At 38.0% G+C, this 20,168-nt stretch overlaps 1 protein-coding gene across 2 annotated transcripts in view; it reads left to right on the plus strand.

The window, feature by feature from the left end:
* Positions 1 to 20,168, plus strand: part of UBAC2 (UBA domain containing 2) — a 100,913-nt gene that overhangs the window by 61,521 nt on the left and 19,224 nt on the right. For both annotated transcript variants that reach the window (XM_057402094.1, XM_057402095.1), the window contains exons 5-6: positions 9,109 to 9,232; positions 11,044 to 11,091. In XM_057402094.1, the coding sequence (XP_057258077.1) occupies positions 9,109 to 9,232; positions 11,044 to 11,091 (172 nt within the window). The remainder of the gene's footprint in view (positions 1 to 9,108; positions 9,233 to 11,043; positions 11,092 to 20,168) is intronic.

Here is a 20,168-nt window from a genome sequence, read left to right on the forward strand (position 1 = left end):
TTGATTTGCTGCCTACTGTTTTATGGGATGTGAAAGCATCTATTTTTAATCCTTTTACAAATTAGTCAGTTCAAAGAGAGTAATTGGAAACAGCCCTCCGGCCTTCTCCCTGAAGTTACATGTTACTGACTTTCATATAAGGGACTTTACCCATAGGTTTATGGACTAAAGTCCCCAAGTGAAAGTTTTGTTTACATGCTGTTTGCATTTTAAAATAACTTAAATTTAGTTTGTGGCAAAGAGCTGTATGATCACTACACGCTTTAAAACTGCTTCTTACTGATTAGATCTGACACAGCACAAGAAAACCTCAAAACTGAGGCATACTGAGATGCTGTGTAAAAGCAGATGTCTCATACAGCCCATGTACATTCCCAACACTTAGTATCATAATGATGAGGCTATACAGAGATGCCCTTTGCAAATACATGAGGGAGTTGAAGAAATCTGTTGGTTTCAGAGATTAATGAGGCTTTGTGCCTTTGTAAGCTGTTTAATGCCTTTTGAACAAGGATAATAATACTACACATGAAAGCTAAATACATTAAAAATAAAAGCTTTTTAAACACAAATCTCATTCCCCTAAAATGATCTTGATAAGAATGGTAAGCTAGGGAATAAGGAAGGGATGGGATATCAAACTGTGAGGTAACCTGTTGTTACTTGGAATAACCTTGTTTCTGAGTAAAGGACATTGATCTAAGAGTTAAATTATGTGTCAGTTAAGAGGGTTTTGGAGATCAGTGATAGAGGGGAAAATCCTGTAACTTGCTGTTAGAGGCTGTGGTTGAGAGTTACCTGGGATTTTCCCCAAAACCTCATACTGATAGTTCATAGCTGCAAAGGACTTTATCTTTGAAGTCACCTCATTTAGTGGCCTGATTTTAAAGAACCAGCAAGTAGGCATGATGGTGTTATTTTTGGCATGTGCAACTCATGCAGATGGTGTAATGCATCTTTGGAAACATTAGGGTTGTGTTCACAGCACAAGTTTTTGCTGATATTGTAGTGTTGGAGGTGTGCAGGGATACAGTCTTGACTAATGTGTCCATCTCATTAGAAAGCCTAAATGCAGATCTAATGACAAAGCTAAACTTTACTACATGTACCTTGTCTTATGGAAAATGATTTTGCTGTACAGAACGAAGTAGAGCCTTGTGAGCTACTCTTGTGCCAACTTGGAGCATTTGATTGGCCCTATACACTGATTTTTCTTGTGCTGAGCTCCCAAGGCGGATATGGCTTGAGTCTCCTAGATGGCAGGAATCTGAAGGGATTTCAGCTCCTCAGTTTTTATGGGGCATTTATTTTTTAACAGCAGATTCAGAAAGCCTTTGAGTGAACTTACTGATCATATTCTGGACTTTTTCCTGTCTTGTTTTGGAATTAGTTTTTAACTGTTCAGCTTCATCACAGAGTAGAATCTCTTTAAATGAAGTAATGAGAATTAAAGACAGATTGAAGGTTAATTGCACAGGGAACTTGCTTCATACACACATGAAGCAGTACTGCAATGTGGTTCCCTGACCAGCAGCAAAAAAATGTAGTAGAAATAGGAAATTTTGAGGTATGCAAGCATGTAGTAGTCTTCGCTCAAGGGTGGCTGACATTAGTACCACAGCTTCATATTAAAGGAAGTGTTTATTTGAAAATAGTCTTACCCGTATGAAATAATGCCAGTATGTGTTTCCTGCTCTGATCTGATAAAATATTGCCTGCCTTTGATGAAGATACATTACTAGACTATACCCTTTGGGTCACACTGATGTATTAGCTACCAATCCAGCCTAGCATGATGTGATGTTAATTGCTCAAGCTAAGTGATACAGTCTGCATTGTTTCACTCACTATTTATTCGTCTGGCTATTTGTTTTCTGTTCTTACACAGCTGCTGTTTCTCCAATATCTGATTGATTTGAACATTTAAATCAAGAAATGGTGTGTATCAACAGGTGTGATGTATGTTTGGGTTTACCATTTGTGTACAAAAGCTTACTCTTTTGCTTTTGGCAGGCAAGGAATATACTAATTTGTTACTTTCAGAGAAGTGCAGTTAATATTTTGACCAGTATGTTATGATGGCCGTGTTGATGTATTTTCTGTCTGCTTACTTAGTCCCTACTCTAGCTGAGTTCTGGGTTTAGCTTTGTAGTTTCATGTCTAGAGACCTACTTACCCAGCGGAAGAAATAACTTCTGAATTACACAGATGGATCAAGCAGCACATGAATCCAGCCAGGCTCTTTCTTAACTGCAAAACTGCCTTTTCTTCCAAAACAAACTGCTTTAGTTTTCTGGAAGACAGGTCAGATGTCAAGAACTAACCTGTAGCTGAATCCTATATGTTTTTTTTTGTGGACAAGCATGATTTCTCAAGCAGCTTGAGTTAGAGGAACAGTAAATGATGACTCACCAGCCAGTCATGGTAACTCTGCAGAGACCAAATAAAATGTATTACATTAATCTGGATGAAGAAGAATAAATTAAGGACTTAATCACAGATTAATTTAGGACACTAAAATTTCAGTACAGCTGTTAAACTGTACGTCCTCAACAAAATACTCTGTCATCAGTCCTTGCAATGTTTCCTTGCGCCTTCATATGTCTTCTGCCCAGCTCCAGTTTCTATGCCAGATTTAGCAAAGTATGGGATTCACTGAAAGCTCCTGCCTCTTAGAAAGGTGAAAGCTCCTCTCTGGTTTGGTTAATATGATCAGTTATGAAAGCAAAAAACTACCTGGTAAGCTCTCGCCATCAATCACTTGCTGCAGGCATTTGCTACAGAGCAGCAACTGTCAGTGGGTAAGCATGGATAACTAGGTCTGTAACACCTACTAAATGTTAATAACTTAGCAGTTAAGGATAAATAGTTGTCCTTCTGATACTGTACTCATTTGTAGACCAGGATTTGGTTAGCCATTCCTATACCACTCCATTGGTTTCATCTGTATCTCCATACTTCAGCCTTCACATGAATGGCAGCATGCTAATCATATATTAAATAAAGGACAGAGGCCTAAAATTAAAAAGGAAAAATCATCTTCATAGTGCTATAAACTAAATGATTCTTTGATGGTCTGCAGTACTTGTTTGCCTGAAGGCAGTATGTTGTAAATTCCTGACTGAAGAAATTTTACATTTTATATTGCAGCAGGCTGGTAGAATGGGAATGGTCAAGTACCATAAGCCAGCTTTGCACAACAGAGTTTGAGGGGAGATAGGATTAATTAATCTTTTTAGAAAAAGCTAATGTATGTTAGCATCTTATTACTGATGATTGAATTAAAACTGAAACTGGAAGAAAGATTCTAGCAACAGAATAGGAAAGGTCTGGATTAGCTCACCAATGGGAAGGGATAGGAACTTGAAACTTGAAACAATGGAGCTGAGCAGTTTACAGGATATATTGTTGGATAGCCTTGGTATTAAAAACTAAAGCTTTTTGTTAGGAGAGGTAGGTGTCTGACTCATTAGGTGATTGTAAAGTGGGTGGTTGGTCTCATATTTTAATGAACCCAAAGTTACAGTAATTCCGCTGAGTTATCCATGGACAGGAGGAAACTTTCTTTCCCCTAAGATGCACAACTTTGTTCTGTCTTGTTTTTTCCACTTTCTTCCTGCATTCTTGTGAAATATTGGCAGTTAGATAAATTAATATGGGTAACATACCCTAATCCTTTTGCTGCTGTTGAGAGGCTTCAGGGTACTGGGGTGTCCTGCTTATGTGTAGTGAAAGGGCTGGGTGCAGTAGATGGTTCCTTTTAGTCCTGGGCTCCATCAACCAGAGAATCCCACCTATCAAGGGTGATCATGCTGTGGGGATTTAATTGATTTTAAGGAATGTTATTGAGAATGTTTACCATTTTCAGAATGAAGGCTGGCACTGTCAGTGTAACACGGCAGTGTCCAATGAGCCTGCAGGAATGCAGAGCACTGAAGTAGCTCAGTAACTTAGATTACAAACACAGTTTACGTTCTGTGTATTTTCTGCAGCTGCTTTTATAACTGATATTTTTGGTCACCAGAAAACCACGTGGTTGTCAATTTGTCAGATTAATGTTTTTATGAGGAACTTAAATGAAGAAAAAATGCAGCACCGCAGTTAGTAAGTGTAGTGAGTCATCCTGAATCAAATAACAGGCTCTTTCTGCAAGTTTAGTCCCGCAGAACTTTGAATGACAGCAGCAGGTATTTTTGCAGAAGTAACATTTAGCTTTCTACCCATTTGTTCATACATTTCAGAACCATTTTTTGTGTATTTGTTGCATATATTTACTAATGTTAAAATGTTTTATTTTAATCTGCATTTAATATTTACCCTTCTAAACTTTAAGTAGCGTGTTTCTCTCATGAGAAGTACTCAGCCTGATTCTTTCTTCTCTGCCAGTAGTTTCTACATCTCTGGTTTATTTTTTCAAGGTTATTGTTTCTTCACATTTGTGGTTTTTTTTCCCTATCAAAACCAACATCATTACTACACATGATGTAGAATGTTCCCATCTGGTCTGCTGTGTTTCTTTTCCATTGCAAATGTTGAAAATCAACATGCTCTTCGAAATGAGAATAACACTGTTGTAGAGCCTGCTATTACAGGACACCTTTGGGATGAAAATGGTGTCTATAGAGGGTATTCAAACTCTAGAATTTAATCTTTCAGGATTAAGAGTTTTATGATTTGTTTGAACATTTTATTTTCTAACCCACATGACTGAAATGAACTTCCTAAACATGAAGTGGGCATGAACTCAGTTTAGAGAAAACAAGTATTTGTGTTTATTACCTTTCTTTGCACAAGGCATCTCAATTTTATAGGAGTTAATCATGGCACTTGAAAGGATGTTCTTGATATTCTCATAGTATAATGAGCAAAGGGCCAGGACAAAGGTCTCTGGAAAAGGAGAGAAAGTGAAGGAAAGAAGATTAAAAGGAATGAAAGGAAAAATTAAAACAACCGAAGAAAAAAATTAAGGGAAAGAGAGAATTGAAGTAGTCCTTCAAAAAGAGTGTTTTGCACTTGTAGACATTGAATCTATGTTACCAAACAATTAATTAACATAACTAAAAGAGTTAAGAACCAGTCCTTTTATTTACAGTACACGGACGGATATCTGTACCTGTCTAGTGAAATACAGGAAAAGAAATCCCACCAGTGATTATGAGCTTCAGGAAGAAGGCTTTGATTATTCACAGACTAATCGGGTGGCTTAGGTTTGACAGGACCTCTGTCGGTCATCTAGTTTGACACTAGGTTCAAAGTATGTCTTTGTGTCATGTGGGGCTGTGTGTCTCTGAGGATGGATGTTCCAGCTCCAGGCAACCTAGTACAGTACTGGACCATCATTACCCCAGCTGGACTCAGTCTTGAATGTCTTTCTTGAAGCAAGGAGCCCAGAAGTGGACAGTGGTTGAGGTTCAGGCTCAGAAGTGCTGAGTAGTCACTTCTTTTGGCCTGATAACTATGCTTTTGGTAATGCAGCCCTGTTTAAAATTGAGCTTTCCTGCAAGGGTGAACTGCTGATTAACATTCAAAGGATTCTCCAGCTCCTTGTCTGCAAATTTGTTTTCTAGCCAGCCTGTACTATTGCACAGGGTTGTTCCAACCGAGGTGGAAGACTCCGCATTTGCTCTTGTTGAACTCCGTAAGGTGTCTGTCAGTCCATTTCACGAGCTCATCAAGGAATGTAGTCTTGCTCCCTCCAATTTGATACCATTCATCAATGTGCTGCAGGTGTACTCTGTCCCATCATCCAGGTCGTTAATGAAGACAACAAATAGTGTTGGCCATAGTGTAGATCCCTGAAGGGAGCTGCTAGTAACTGGCTGCTGCTTGGACTTTGTACTGCTGGTCAGAGCCCTTTGAGTCTGGCAGTGCAGCCAGTTTCCGTCAGATCTGCTTATCCAGTCCATACCTCCCTGGTTTTTCTTCCAAGGACACAAGAGGAGGCTGAGTCAAATGCCATCCTAAAGTCCACAAGTTACAACATTTGCTGCCTTCCCATTCCTTGCCCACAGCGCCAGAGTCACCCTAGCTAAATCCATACAGGATATTACCAGTCGCCTTGTCCATCATGTGGCTGGCAGTGACTTCCAGGAGATTTGTTCTGTAACTTTCTCAGGAACAGAGGTGAGACTTGTGACTACCTGAATCCTCTTCTTGCCCTCCTTGAAGATGGGTGTGACAGTTGCATTTTTCCAGTCATCAGGAACCTGCCCTGACCATCACAATGTTTCAGTAGCAATGCTGGCCATCATCCTCAGTGCCCTGAAGTACATCCCATCCTGCCCTGTTGACTTCTCTGTGGCCAGATAGGCTCAAGAGCTTTCTAGCTGTCTCTTTTACAGTAGATGTTGGTCCAGTCCCACAGGAAGCTCAGGGACCCAGGAGGCCTGAGGGCAAAACTAACCAGTGAAAACTGAGGTAGGAAAAAGCATTGAGTACTTTGGCTTTTTTCATGTCTTCTGTCACTAGGTCCCTTTTTCCACCAGGCAGTTGGTCCACATTTTTCTTAGCCATCCTTTTGTTGTCCCTTACTATGTCAGTCATATTCTAATATTGTTGCATAGATAACTTCTGTGACAGACCTGCATCTCCATATAGATGTTTGAAGACAAGGCATGAGTAATGCATAGAAAATTCTGAAGGCAACAGAAAAGATGAATTGAAATTTTCAAAGTAGAAGTACAGAATTATATAATGAAAGTTGAGGGCAAAAGTTTAATATTAATTGGAATAAATTTTCACACAGTGAAGTCACCTGCTACCAATGAGTTTCACAAAGCATTTTGAAGGGCACTAGGTTTGACGTTTTTAAAAAGATTCCTGAATGGATATTTGGGTAATACCTATTACAATACATGTGAGCCTTGTCTAAAAACCAAAAAGGGATAACTTTAGAGGCATATCTGATGTGCTTAGAAACTTACTGGTTTAGAGAAAAGGTCCATTACTAGGCTTCCTCTAGCTCCTCTAAACTGTCAGGTACTGAGTGATGTCAGGCACTGGATTTTGAATTGCACAGATCACTCTTCTGACTGGGGTGCTGCTTTCTGTGGTCTCTGTTGGCGTTAATGGTGAATATTAGCATATAAGGAAACTCTCAAAATTCTCTAATCTCCTTTTAAAATGCACTTGCAATTAGGGGAAATTCCTTTCTGTACTTTCGCATCTTATGATTGAGTGCAGTCTTGCATGTGAAATGTTTGTGTCTGAGTCACTATTTGTCACAGGAGGACTAAAACCTGAAAAGCATGCCACAATTCTGGTAGTCCTCCAGGTTGTTTGGTAAGCATAGAAATAAATAATTTAAAATTACTTTTCTAAGAAGGGAAAATATCTTTTTTCTTTGGGTTTTTTTTCTCTCTTCAATTATAAAACCTGATTTACTTTAGTGAATATTGTCTACAGTGGAAGCACTTCTGATGAATTATTATTGTCTGTTCCACTCTTACAGCTGGGCTGATTGACTCCCACAACTTAAGTAGTTTAAATTAATTTTAAGAATGTTGTGTGTATTTATGCAGATATATAATGTTTGACATACAAACATTACATTGTTTATGTAAGAAGGATTATGTGCAAAAGTGAATATTTTTTAGTAGTTCCTGAGTTAGCATTTTCTATACATTAAAGTGCATCTGACTGTTGTTAAACAGATGGTACTAAAAATGTTTCTTTAATTAAACCATATTAAGTTCTGAGACAGGACATTTTTCAGCAAGCTGAACTTCAAATATGTAACAAAATGATAACAAAATGCTCTTAAGCCATAGCTTATTGAGTAAAAATAATATTTGAAAGGGTGGGTTTTTTCATAGCTGTGGGTGTTGCATTTAGCTGTTGTTCAGGAAATGTAAGTCTTAATATTCAGACCATTGTTTCACATAGTATTACTCCTATCAGTAGTTCCTCCAGAAGGGAAATGTATTTTTGAGTGAACACATCAAATTACTTAGGGTCTAGTTTGTGCAGTTTGAAGAATACCTACTGAGTATAACATCCCTTTGATGTAAACTGTGGCTTGTGGAAACTGCAGCTCTTGAAAGTTTTGATAAGCTAGCGAGCAGTAAAAAATCACCCTGTGCAGCATCCCATGCCTGTCAGATGCAAGATAGCACGGAACTGCAAGCAAGGATTTGGCTGGGGGAGACGTGCACTTTGCTGATAGCCTCCCCTGCCTGCAGCTTGCTGCCTGGAGGTCACCACCAGCACAGCTCCACCAGTGGAGCAGGTTGTGTCTACCCAAAGTGACCTTTTTTCCTTTGCATTCTCTACCATAGGAAGTATCTTTTCTTCTAGAATCTCTTACGTCCATGCCTTTGCCATTGGTTCTGCTGTGGCCTTTCTTGTCAGCTTTAATACATGGGTTCATTTTCTGGGTGTTTTATCCTGAGGAACACAGGCTTTCTATCTGAGTAGATGGATGAAATGCACTAGTTCATGTTCACAACTTCAACCTAATTATCTGGTCATTTTAAAAGGTGCTTGAGTCATAAATTCTCTGTAACTGCTTCCAGTGATGGTTTCAAAACTTGATATGCATCTTGTGCTGTGATTATGGTGAGGACCTCAAGAAAGTTATTTGTAGGGCCATAGGCAAAGGAAAGTTAAATCAAACTGTTGAAATTTCCATCTTACAGACTGCAGTCTATTGGAAATCCTCTAACACCTTAAGTCTGGGTAAATAATAGGAGCTTAATGTCATACTTGAAGTGATTTCCATAACCTTTTGGGCAAGGTATAATCCTTACCATTTGTACGTTTGAATTAAAGATGTTTCGTCTGATGCAGGAGACCATTGATGTTCTTTTTGTGTGCTGTAATTTATAGAAACAGTCTGCTACTAGACTAAATTTGTTGCCTTCTCTGCTGCCTCCAGTTGTAAATATTTGGAAATCAGATAGCTTTTGTCACCTGTTCTTCTTATTTGCTAATAAATCTGTTGTTCTCAATGTTGCAAGTTACCTAATCATTGGTTCCTAAGGAAGAACTTTCTTTTGCAAGGTGGTATTACATTTTGATTATTATGCACTTAGGATTAATTACTTTTGATTGTTGTACACTACTGTTGCTGATAGCATTCTCATTAAACATCTGTGTCTCTTTTTGCAGCTTGGGTCCTGTATTTGCACTGTTTGTACCATTTTATTCCTCCATTCCAAGAGTGCAGGTAACACAAGTATTAGGCTACTTTTCCATCACAAACAAGACACTGGTCTACATATTGGGTTTACAGGTATGGTATGTACTTGCATATTGTTCTTACCAATGTAGTAGTTTGTATTTCTGTATGTTACTCTCTGAATTTTGATGCTTCTACATGTATGATTCTACATATGTTTAGCTAGTGACTGTCCCATCAACTGAAGTATTGAAGAACATGTGTTGCATTTCTACATACTGAAGTGGTGAGCAGTTCTTCCATTGCCTTCTGTCTTCATTGTCTTGTGCAGGAAAACATAATAGGCAGTCCTACAGTTTATTTTTCTTGGGGTCAACAAAATTAACTGGATGAAAATAAATGAAAACAGAACCTGATGCTAAGGCTTATGTCTCTTTCACCTTTCTAATTTGCTTATATTCTTAATTTTGTTTATTTTCCTCTTATCTGAGGAGACAAACAAAGCTATAAAATACAGTAAAACTGTCAGTAAATAATAAAGGTTTTGACTGAATTCCACTTTTATATAAATTATTATTTGTATGTCAATCATTACCATGCGACAGATAATTTATAATAGTGTAACACAGAGCATAGCAATATCATGTAGTATTATGTTAAATATGAATGGAAAATATAGGTACTATATTGATACAGAAAGGCAGTAGTTGTTCAAAAAAAAACCTCCAGCAGCCTAGAAATGAATGGACACTCATGTCAGACACTGAATTATGAAACAGGAGATGTGCAAACTTACAAGAAAGTATACTCATTTTTATAGATTCCAGGGCCTTATAAATAGCTGTAGTACTAGCAACAGAAAGCACCATAGTTATGTGAAGTCTGGTAGAGAGTATTTTAGAATGAATGGTCAGTTTCAGAATATTGAGTTGTGCTCCATATGTACATTTCATTCATCCCTCTTGCTGTTCAGCCTTTGGATACCTTCAACTTCTATGCCAGCACCTTATTTTCTTGATCTTTCATAAATCTTTTTTCATCTCTTCCAAACACATCAGTACCTCTATTATTCCAGTCTTTGGGAAAGACGTGGTACTGTCTCAGCTCTTCTCCATCATTTCCTTTGCCATTTGCTTTCATACGCACACCACCTCCAGCACAAGTCACGTTTCCCTGCTGCATATATAACGGTTGCTGCTGTCACACAGAGGCTAAGGGAAAAATCATTTGTAAACTGTGCCCTTATCTCAAGTCACTCTTTCTGTAGTCAGAAGTCTAAAGGGCAGGTGTTCTCATGATCCAATTTGCATCATGCAGAACTATTTTAGTAACCAGTATCAGTCTAGTTTTCAGCCCATTTTTCTGGTTAGTAGTAACCTTCTTCGGGTGATTAATCACATACTTTACTAGAAACAATGGGCTGCCCTGTTGGCTCATCAGGATTCACTCCAGCCTATTTCTGTGATTTCATGTTGACAGATATGCCACTGGGTGAGAACTTTATTTCTTTAATTTTAATGCTTATGCTTAGTTTCTCCATAACTGTACATCTGAGAGCTTCACTTGCACTGTCTGCCCTGCTTGGAGCATTTCTCCTGTTGCTGCTGAGTCATTTCCTTTGCATCAGTCTATCTTTCAGACTTGTTTTTCTGTGCAGCCTATAACTGACATCCTGTTATACTTAGTATACTATATGAAAATAAAATGTATTGTTCTGGAGAAGGAGAACAATTGTTGGATCCCTGTGATTTTTTCCACTTCTGCTACTTCTGGAATGCATCCTTTTTTAATGTTAAACTGAATTTTCACCAAGATAAATGTCTTTGACTTCTCCCATTGTCATGATAAGTCCATAGTCTGTATAATATGCAACAGAGTAGTTCTTTGTAAAATCAAAATTCTGAATCACTGCTCTTGTCTTCTAGCTCTTAACCTCTGGTTCCTACATCTGGATTTTAGCCTTAAGTGGACTGGTAAGTTTCACTGTTTTAAAAACCCTGAGCTGCTTAAAACACTCTGCCATGTGTACAATCAGTGCAGTATGTTTAGGCTCATAAAGAATAGAAATTACTGAGTAATGTTTTTTATGTGTGATGGTAAGTAGAAGGTTTTTGTGTTTAGCTTCCGAAGGTGTAAAGCACTGTCTGTCTGGTGTTAAACTGACAGACAAATAAATGAGCTGGTTAATATTTGCAGGGTGCCACTGCTCTCTGACCCACTAAAATTAGTTTTGCTGCCATGGCTATAGTTTGAGACCCACAAATATAAATGAGACTATTGAGGAAAGGGTAGAAATGCTTACCTTATTGTTTTGGTGTTTTTTTTTTTTTATTTTCAAAAGGTCTCAAGCTTTTAGTCCCAAAAGCAGCTTTTAACAACTGTGCTGTGAGGATTTTTCATGTTTTGCTGTTCTTCTAGCAGATCTGTAGCATAGCTGTTTCTCACTGTGATAACAGCAGTCAGGGTGTGAAATCACTTTCTTCACACCAATCAGATAAAATTAGTGTGGTCTTTTTCCTTCCCATCACTGTTCTTAGTACAGAAGCCACTTAGTGCTAAAACAGATTGTACTGAATCTTCCAGATTGTTAGATACGACGGCTTCTTTTAAAATTTTACAAACTTAGAAATTAGGAGCTCAGGCTCTGATTTCTTAGCCCAAAATACTATCTACTTTCAGACACTGAAAGTGCCACTGCTTCCAAAGAAAAGTTGATGCAATCTGAAGAAGGACTTAAATTGTGCCCTTGCTATTTAGAACCTACTAATTTGAATCTGCAGTGAGCTCAGAGTGAAAATGTCTGTGGATGCGTCACATATTGCTGCTATAACTCAGTAGTTTGCTGTCTTACCGTTTACATTGACTGTTCCAAAATACTCTATGAGCTTTGCAGTATAGCTAACAGGAGTGACAGAGCAGTAAATAGTGAAGTCTGCTCAGCAGTTTGGTCATACCATAAATACCAGTGAAAACAGTGCAGCTAACAAGCCAGAATTTCTCTCTCATGGAGATCAGTTCAAGCCTCTGTGCCTGCCTAAGGATCTGTGACTTCCTCTGAACACAGTACCCTTCCTGTTACTCTTCTGACTCTTTTAATAGCCCTTCCTTTTGAACAGGTGTTAACTAGAGAGGAAAGAAAAGAAAAGAAAAGGAAAGGCGTTTTAACTCCCTCTTTCCTGGTGGCATGAACTGTATGTGTATTTTGTTATACAGACTTTTAAAGAATGGCTCAAATATTTTTTTATAATATATTATGCAATTCCTATCTTAATACCCTTTTACTGTGTGGTTTTATTTAGCTGTATAGTGCAACTTTCTTAGGATTCTTCCTCATAAATGACCTATTTTTTTAATTGCAGATTGATAGTATGTTATGCATAGTCCATAGGACTAAAGTCCATAGGTATAAGTCCATAGGACTAAATAGAGCTTTCTCTATCATTTGAAGTTTTCATATTGCTTCAGTCAGCACGAGTTAAGTCATCATCAGAGACTTAATTCATGACAAATTTGTCACAAGCACAATGATGTCTTTTCAGTCTTGTTTCCTTTTCTGCAGCAAGAGCTGCACTTTGCAGTTTTGTAATAACTGCTACAGTGTGGAAAGAAGTTCATGTTATGAATTTCAGCCATTTTTTGCACAGCATATCTGTCAGACTTTTGTGAATGAGAAGTCTCTTTTCCTGCTCTGTTAGAAATGATAGTTTGTCATCCTTTGAGGAAACTTGGTAAAGGAGTAAAGCTTCCCAGTATATTAAATAATCTGAAGAGGGATATGAAACACTACAAAGGCACCTTGTAACACTGCAAGTGTAGGTACTTGTTAATGTACAGATCATAGAATAGTTTGGGTTGGAAAGGACCTTTAAAGATCACCTAGCCCCTCGCATGCCATGACCTGGGACTTCCCCAACTATACCAGGTTGCTCAGTCCAGCCCAGTTCAGCCTGACCCTGAATGTTTCCAGGGGTGGAGTATTCAGCACCTCTTTGGGCAACCTGTACCAGTGTCTCACCACCCTTACAGTAAAACATTTCTTTCCCATATATATGTATATATACATATATGTACAATTACAGAAATACATAGTCAAATTAAAGTTAAATCATGCCAATAGCCTATGTATTTTTGTAATTCTTACTGCTCTTGACATTTTCTAACGTACTATATCTTTTGGAATGTAATTCACATGTATTTGTACAAAAAGCCTGAGTAAATGCATGAATACCAAGTCAGCTCGTTCATTGCCTGTTAGACATTTCACTGTGTATATTTTTAGCTCTGAATATCACTTAGACATTCATATGACTGTATATGATTCTGTTCTGCAATTCAGCTTTTGTTGCGCTTCTGCTTATGTCAGTATTAAAACGGGTGATGCCAGCACGATGTTTGGGTTGTTGTCAGTTTCCACTTTCTCTTCACCATGTTCTGAGTTTAGATTTATTTAAATAATCACAATGCATATTTTAACATGTAATGAACACTCTTAGACTAAATGGGATCTGGGATCTGACTTTCCAGGTACAAGATGTGGCGCTGAGGCTGATTTCCTTATTCATCTTTGCTAATACTGTTAGACTTCCCTGTGTATTCCAGGCAGGGTGTAGACAAGCTCAGGATTGTACCGCCTTGAGCTTCTTGTTTTCAAATTATCTCTAATTTTGAATCAACATAGGAATACACTCTTAAAGGCAACTTATTTACTCTCTACATAAAACCAGAGTACCTCTCAATTATTTGGTATGTCGATATGGGCCTGGTAATTTCAGTTGCTGGTATGTTGTGTAAAACATGCTGTTTAAATACATGATGCTCATTTACAAAAAAGAGAGACTCTAAGAAGTAGACTGTAAAGGAGTTCAGAAGTGTAATGTAATCAGTAACCTGTAATGTTGTCACTCCCGTAATTTATGGAGCTAATTTAGTTTATTGTGTTCTGCCAAGAATATACAATACTTTCTACTTACAGTCCAGATCTGGTTTAATGATTGGGGGGGTGGGGCTTATGTCATAAAATTAGGAAACTTCATATTAGAGATGCAGATACATCATGAAAGTCACACAATGTATTTCCATTTGACTAATGTAGTTATGTTCACAAACATGTCCTGCCATGCGTCCTTCATCCACCAGTTAGTCTGGACATCCTCCAGGCATCCACATTTAGTCATATGCAGATTTTTAGTCGATGTCAAAGCATGATATCCTTTGAATCCTTTGTCGTTCTGTAATTATATATGGTGATTCAGATAAGTCTACTTACATCTAGTTAAATGTCTTGTGGTAGTGCTTTGGTGACACAGAATAAAGTTAGTCTAATACTACTCAGTTTGAATAATTTTAAAAAATATATGAAGGCTATGTATTAATTGCTTTCTATGCTGTTAATTTATAGCCAAGCAATATTCAAATTGGAGTTCAGGGTAGATAAAGATAATTACTTGCAGTAAGTGAAATCTCATTCCTTCTTTTCAATTTGGAATTATGAAAAGTGATAGTGAAGGCAAAACTTAAAAGTATGACATTTAAGTGAAACGGTATTAAGAAATAATGAAATGATGTGTTACTGTTATGACTATTATTGTTGCATAAACTAAAATCTAACTCAATAAAAAAAAAAAAGCTGTCATTTTAAAAAAGCTGTCATTGCTGTTTTTTGTCTTGAGCTTGTTTTCACGCAAATACCTGGTAACAGACTGCTTCACAGTCATTTCTGACTTGAAAAAATGACACAAAATGGGGTATGCCTAGCAATTTCTTTTAAACTTAAAATAGTTTTATAAGTACATTGAAGCCCTCTTATTGCCTATTTATTTAAGTCTAGTTTTGTGAAAACACTGGACAATCAAAGGGGAACACATTTTTATCATTTCCAGTAGTAAGAAACAGAATTTTTAGGAAAATGTAAACAAATGGGAGAACATAGATCATTTTAAGTTTTCCTGCTGGTGTCTTATCTTTAACTGCAACTGGTGTTTGAACCTTTGGGTTTGAATTCAGTGTGCGTGGTTGGGGTTGGATCTGCCAGTTGTTAACTAAGGCTGAGTGTATGCACCAGTGGTGTAGCGAGCTGAAATGTCATTTTCAGCTGATTACCCAGCATCTTTGACGCCATCAAGAAATCCCATTAAACATCTCATGAGTGTTGTTCTCAAGATACGCTGGGCTGCTCTGTATAGTCATCTTCATGGCCCTGCATTGGACTTGCTCCAGCAAGTCCATGTCCTTCCTGTGCTAGGGAGTGCAGAACTGGATCAAGTACTCTGGGTACAATCTCATCAATGCTGAGACAGGTGGAAGGATCACTTACCTCGTCCTGCTGGCAGTGCAGGAAGCTCAGGACATAGGTTGTAAAGTGCATACCTTGAAATAAGAAATGGAAAAGCAACAGAATAACAGAGATTAGGAAATGAGAAAGAAGCATTGTCTGCCTGCCTCCTAACCTTAGGGCAGGTGCAGATATCCATATGTAAGCTAACTAAGCCTAGTTAATTTGGCTGTATCCCACCCAAAACTGATGTATTTTCATGTGGACAATGGTCAATATTCAGTTGAGTGACTGTAGGTAACTTAATTTTGAGATGAGTTGTCTCTACATTCTACTGACTGTATTGACTTAACCCCATCTGTGGTGGATGTTTAGACACCTTGCTCATGTCTAGATGGCTACATGTAAACACATTATAACTAAGATGACATTTACTCCTGCATCAGCTAAAGCATCTGAGGAGGAAAGTGGTTGATCCATATGGCGTAGAGGAAATATTAAGGTGGAAGGAAGTTTTAATTGTTTCAGATCAAGGGAGATGCAGATATTTCCAATTCTAGAAGGAGAAAGTAGTGGGAAAGGAGGAGAGAGGGCAATAATGTGTCATATAACATACTTTCTCTTTTCTATCTTTGGCTTCCAAGATACTATAGATAAATGGATTTTACTTTTCAGTTTGTATTTCACTCCTAAGTTTTCAGTTTCTCCCTCAGATCTGAGGAAAGGTTCTGTGCCCAAAATTTGGTCTACCTTGTAAACTGTTACAACTGGTTCAGTAATAGGTAGATAGCTTCTATGATGTATTTCTAGCCTGTACATGTACACCATCATGGTTGCGTTGTTGCCATTGTTTAGAGAGGGAATCATTCAGCTGTGTCTGTACTTTGGAGATAATCTGCCATAGGATGAGTTGCATCTTAACTGTTTCTTGCTATTAACTCTGAAACCAACTTTAAATAACCAGCTCACAAGTAGGCTTTTAAATTATAGATGTGTATGTTGGGGCAGATAAATCCAATCATTACTTTTTATGTAAAGAAGTTTGGTTAACTATGTAATGACAGTCACCTACAGAGCTCTAGCAGAGACCTGAGGGAACCTATCCTTAGGTCACAAGTACAAGTTAAGAAGATATGTGCTGAAATGGCAGCTTGCACACAAAGAATGCGTGAGATCTGGTAAGGATTGCACCTGACCAATGAAGATAGCATTGGTGGACCCTGAAGGAAAAAAAATCCAAGGTATCTGGGAAATTTATGAGCCCAGTCAACTTGAAATATAAGATAATTCGTTTATCATTGTTATGATCTTATTTTTCTGTCAAGCTAACTAATACAAAAGGTTGTTTATACTCTTAGTGACTGTTTCCGCAAAGGAAACTCAAGCATTACAGTCTGTTGTGTTATATTGCAGGTTATAAGTACAAGTTGAAAATAACATATGTAATGGTTTTATTTGGTGGGTGGTTTTCACACGTTCTCTCTTGATTTGAGAAATGTGTTTCTCTAATCAAGGTAAAATACAGAATCTAGACACAAACTTTAACCCCTTGTTTTGATTCTAGTTTTATAGCATTCAGAACATACTAAGGATAAAGCAGATAAAATAGGTATAAAAAGCTCTTTGCTTTCAATTTGTTGCTCTCTGAAAAATAGCAGAGTCTTGAATACATGTGATTAATATGCTTAAATTACTCAAAACAAGTATTTGCAGTCAAGTTCTAACCATTAGGCAAAATAATTTTCAACATCATTGTCTGCACCAGTCTGTCTACTGTTTTTCCCATTTGATTTCCTTTTTTAGCTTTAATCAAGTACGGTGATTTTAGATACTTCAGTAATGGAGCATATGTCTTTGTCATGTAAAATACTGGAGAGCTTCCGTGTTAGGTTTACCTAATGCAAAAGAGAAAATACAGCTGCTTCCTTTTTCTAAAACATGTACAACTTCAGAGGGATATGAGGGAAGGGGATGGAGTTTTTGGCTTCATACAGTGGAGGGAAGAGGTTAGGAAACTTCATGTGAAGGACCAGTAGTAAGCCAAGATTACTACTAGTAAGATAAGAAACTGAAAAATTGCAAGCGCAGTTTTTCTGCCCTGTGCCAGTTTCCAGTGTGCTCCATTTTTTCTGCTTAGCATTGTGCGTCATACAATATGGTGGATGAGGTTGTAGGTTATGATAACTAAATGCATTTTGTGTTGCCAGCCAATAATTCTCCATTTTAAGAATGTAATCAACTACAACATCTTTCTGTGGTAACTCTTCAGAGCCTAAAATGCTCTGGAGATTCATCTGTATGGGGAAGTAGCCCTTTAATCTGATTGATGTACACTGCTAAATTGGGATATCATGAGATCATTGTATCTTCATTGAATAAACAAGGTTTGTTTACTTTCTTAAACACTAGAAATTCACTACATGTCTGTAAGAAAAAAAGGTGTAAAAAGTTATGTTATACTTTGTCAAAGCTTGGGTGTTTTTAAAATTATATAGGAAGTTCTGCATATGAACCAACTAAAGAGGAAGTTCTTTGGAAATACTTGACATTAAGATGAGTGTATGGCACTAAACCAGACTGAATCACAAGGTACATTTTAACTACAAGTGTCTTCATTCTCAGTTATTGAAAATATGCAAATAGGTATCTCTTCCTCACTAGATAAAACTTCTTGAAAATCTCTTATAACTGAGCGCAGCATTTAAGGTTTCATATACTTACATCTAATAGTTTTATAATTGGAGTAGGTAATCAAGGGAGAGAGAGGAAGAGGAGTGTCCCTGAAATCCTAAACGGTGTGGGGTTGATACTAGATGATCTTAAGGTCCTTTCCAACCCTAACTATTGTATGGTTCTATATGGAGACAAGAAGGTGGATTGTCATGTATACTTGGTGCTCTTCACCAGTGAGTCTGTCCTTCCATCCATTTATACTTTACGAAGTATTGCTGTCTCACACCATTTTTCTGAACAATTACTGATCCAAAGTAAGTTTCTTGGCAGTAGAAGATGTAGAAAATACACTTCTGCTAATGCCGCAGTTTTGTCTTGTTCTGTCACCAGGTGCTTTTTATTTTAGATTTTACTGTGAACTTTATATTGTCAGACTTCTCAACTTCCTGCTTTGTGAGGACGGAAGTCCACAGGCTTGGGTTATGCAGTGAATTTCTGTCTCAGGCAAGACAAGGAGGGGCCAAGACACAAGTGTGCTGTTGAGGAGCAGAAAGGAGAGAGAAGACAGCCTACTGCAACTGGTACATTGACTATAGAGCAGGCATGCTACTCCAGTGAGCTCAGTAAAGCTAGGAAGGCAGATGGGAGCTATGTGTCTCATATGCCGTGCTAAGCACTGTTCTTCATTTTAGCAATGTCCATGAACTTTTAGCCTTATAAACCCTTTTCTTCTGATAAAATACTCTGGAATTACTTGCTCTCTACAGCTACCTGAAAGGAGGTTGTAACAAGGTGGGCATCTTGTCCAAATAGGACAAGAGGCAATGGCTTCAAGTTGTGCCAGGGGAGATTAAGATTGGAAATTAGGAAAAATTTCTTCCCCAAAAGGGTTGTCAAGTACTGGAACAGGCTGCCCAGGGAAGTGGTGGAGTCACCATCCCTGGTGATATTTAAAAGACGTGTAGATGTGGGGCTTAGGAACATGGTTTAGTGGTGGACTTGGCAGCATTACTTTAACAGTTGGACTTTATGATCTTAAGGGTCTTTTCTAACTTACATGATTCTATGATGCTATGACTAGCTGTCTCTACCTAAAAATATATGAGAATGCTTTTATTGATGCAGCTGTTAGTGAGTGCATGCAGTACACTTCCCCTTCTGAGGCAAACAAGTCCCGAAGTACTGACAGTAAAGACTTGCTGTTGCTATCTGTTGTATTTTCTATCTTGAGTTGATAAGAGACTGATTCTGTTTGTGGTTAGTGTGTTCAGACACATTCAGGGAGATGCAGATTTTCCTATCACCACTTGCTTTGTTTTGTTCTGTGACTTTTTGAACCCGTTCAAGATTTAAGGTACCTTGAAATCAGTAGACCTCAACAGTGTATGGTAGTTGATAAGAATGAGCAGAGCTCAGTAGCTGGGAGGGGCATTTGTAAGAAGTGGAAGAATGCTGGTGTGATGTTGGACCAGGTATTTTGGTTTTGTAACAGGCAGTTTTCCCTGCCTGGTTAACACCTATGCAACCAGGAATGTGGGACCAAAGGGGAGATCTGACTCCACAGCCTAACAACAGGAGGTGGGAGAAAGGAAGATAATTTGTCAGTTCTGGTGCTGCTTGCGCATTTTGCATCTAAGAAATCATCAGATTAAATGTATACGTAATATTTGCAACCTGGTTCAGTAATGCTTGCTTCCAAAAAAGTTACATTCCTGATATGGTAGCCCTACAAGCTACATTTTCATGAGTGAAGAGCTTATATACATAACCCTCTTGGAACCTACTGGTTAGCTTCCAAGGGACCTTCTTGCTAGGTAGATACCTCAAGTACTACACACCAGAAGTAGGTAAATGGCAGAAGTGATAGGAATTTTCCTCCTCTTACTCTTTGGCAATTTAATTCTTATTTTCCAGTTGATGTGCACAAGTTTTTGTCATGGGCTTACAGTCACCTGGAACGGTTTCACTGGAGCTGAGGAAAGAATTTCTGAGGTCACAAAGCGGCTTCTGTTCCAGTGTCCTGTCATTCTGGAGTCCAGTCAGGACCTTTCTTTGAGTACAGAAAATTTTTGTTAAAAGGCCAATGTAGGCCAATGTACTACTTTC

The sequence above is a fragment of the Pezoporus wallicus genome, unplaced genomic scaffold (assembly GCF_028554395.1).
Source record: "Pezoporus wallicus isolate ANWC-B61680 ecotype Strahan unplaced genomic scaffold, APGP_CSIRO_Pwel_v1 contig_6520, whole genome shotgun sequence".
In the NCBI taxonomy this organism is placed as follows: domain Eukaryota; kingdom Metazoa; phylum Chordata; class Aves; order Psittaciformes; family Psittacidae; genus Pezoporus; species Pezoporus wallicus.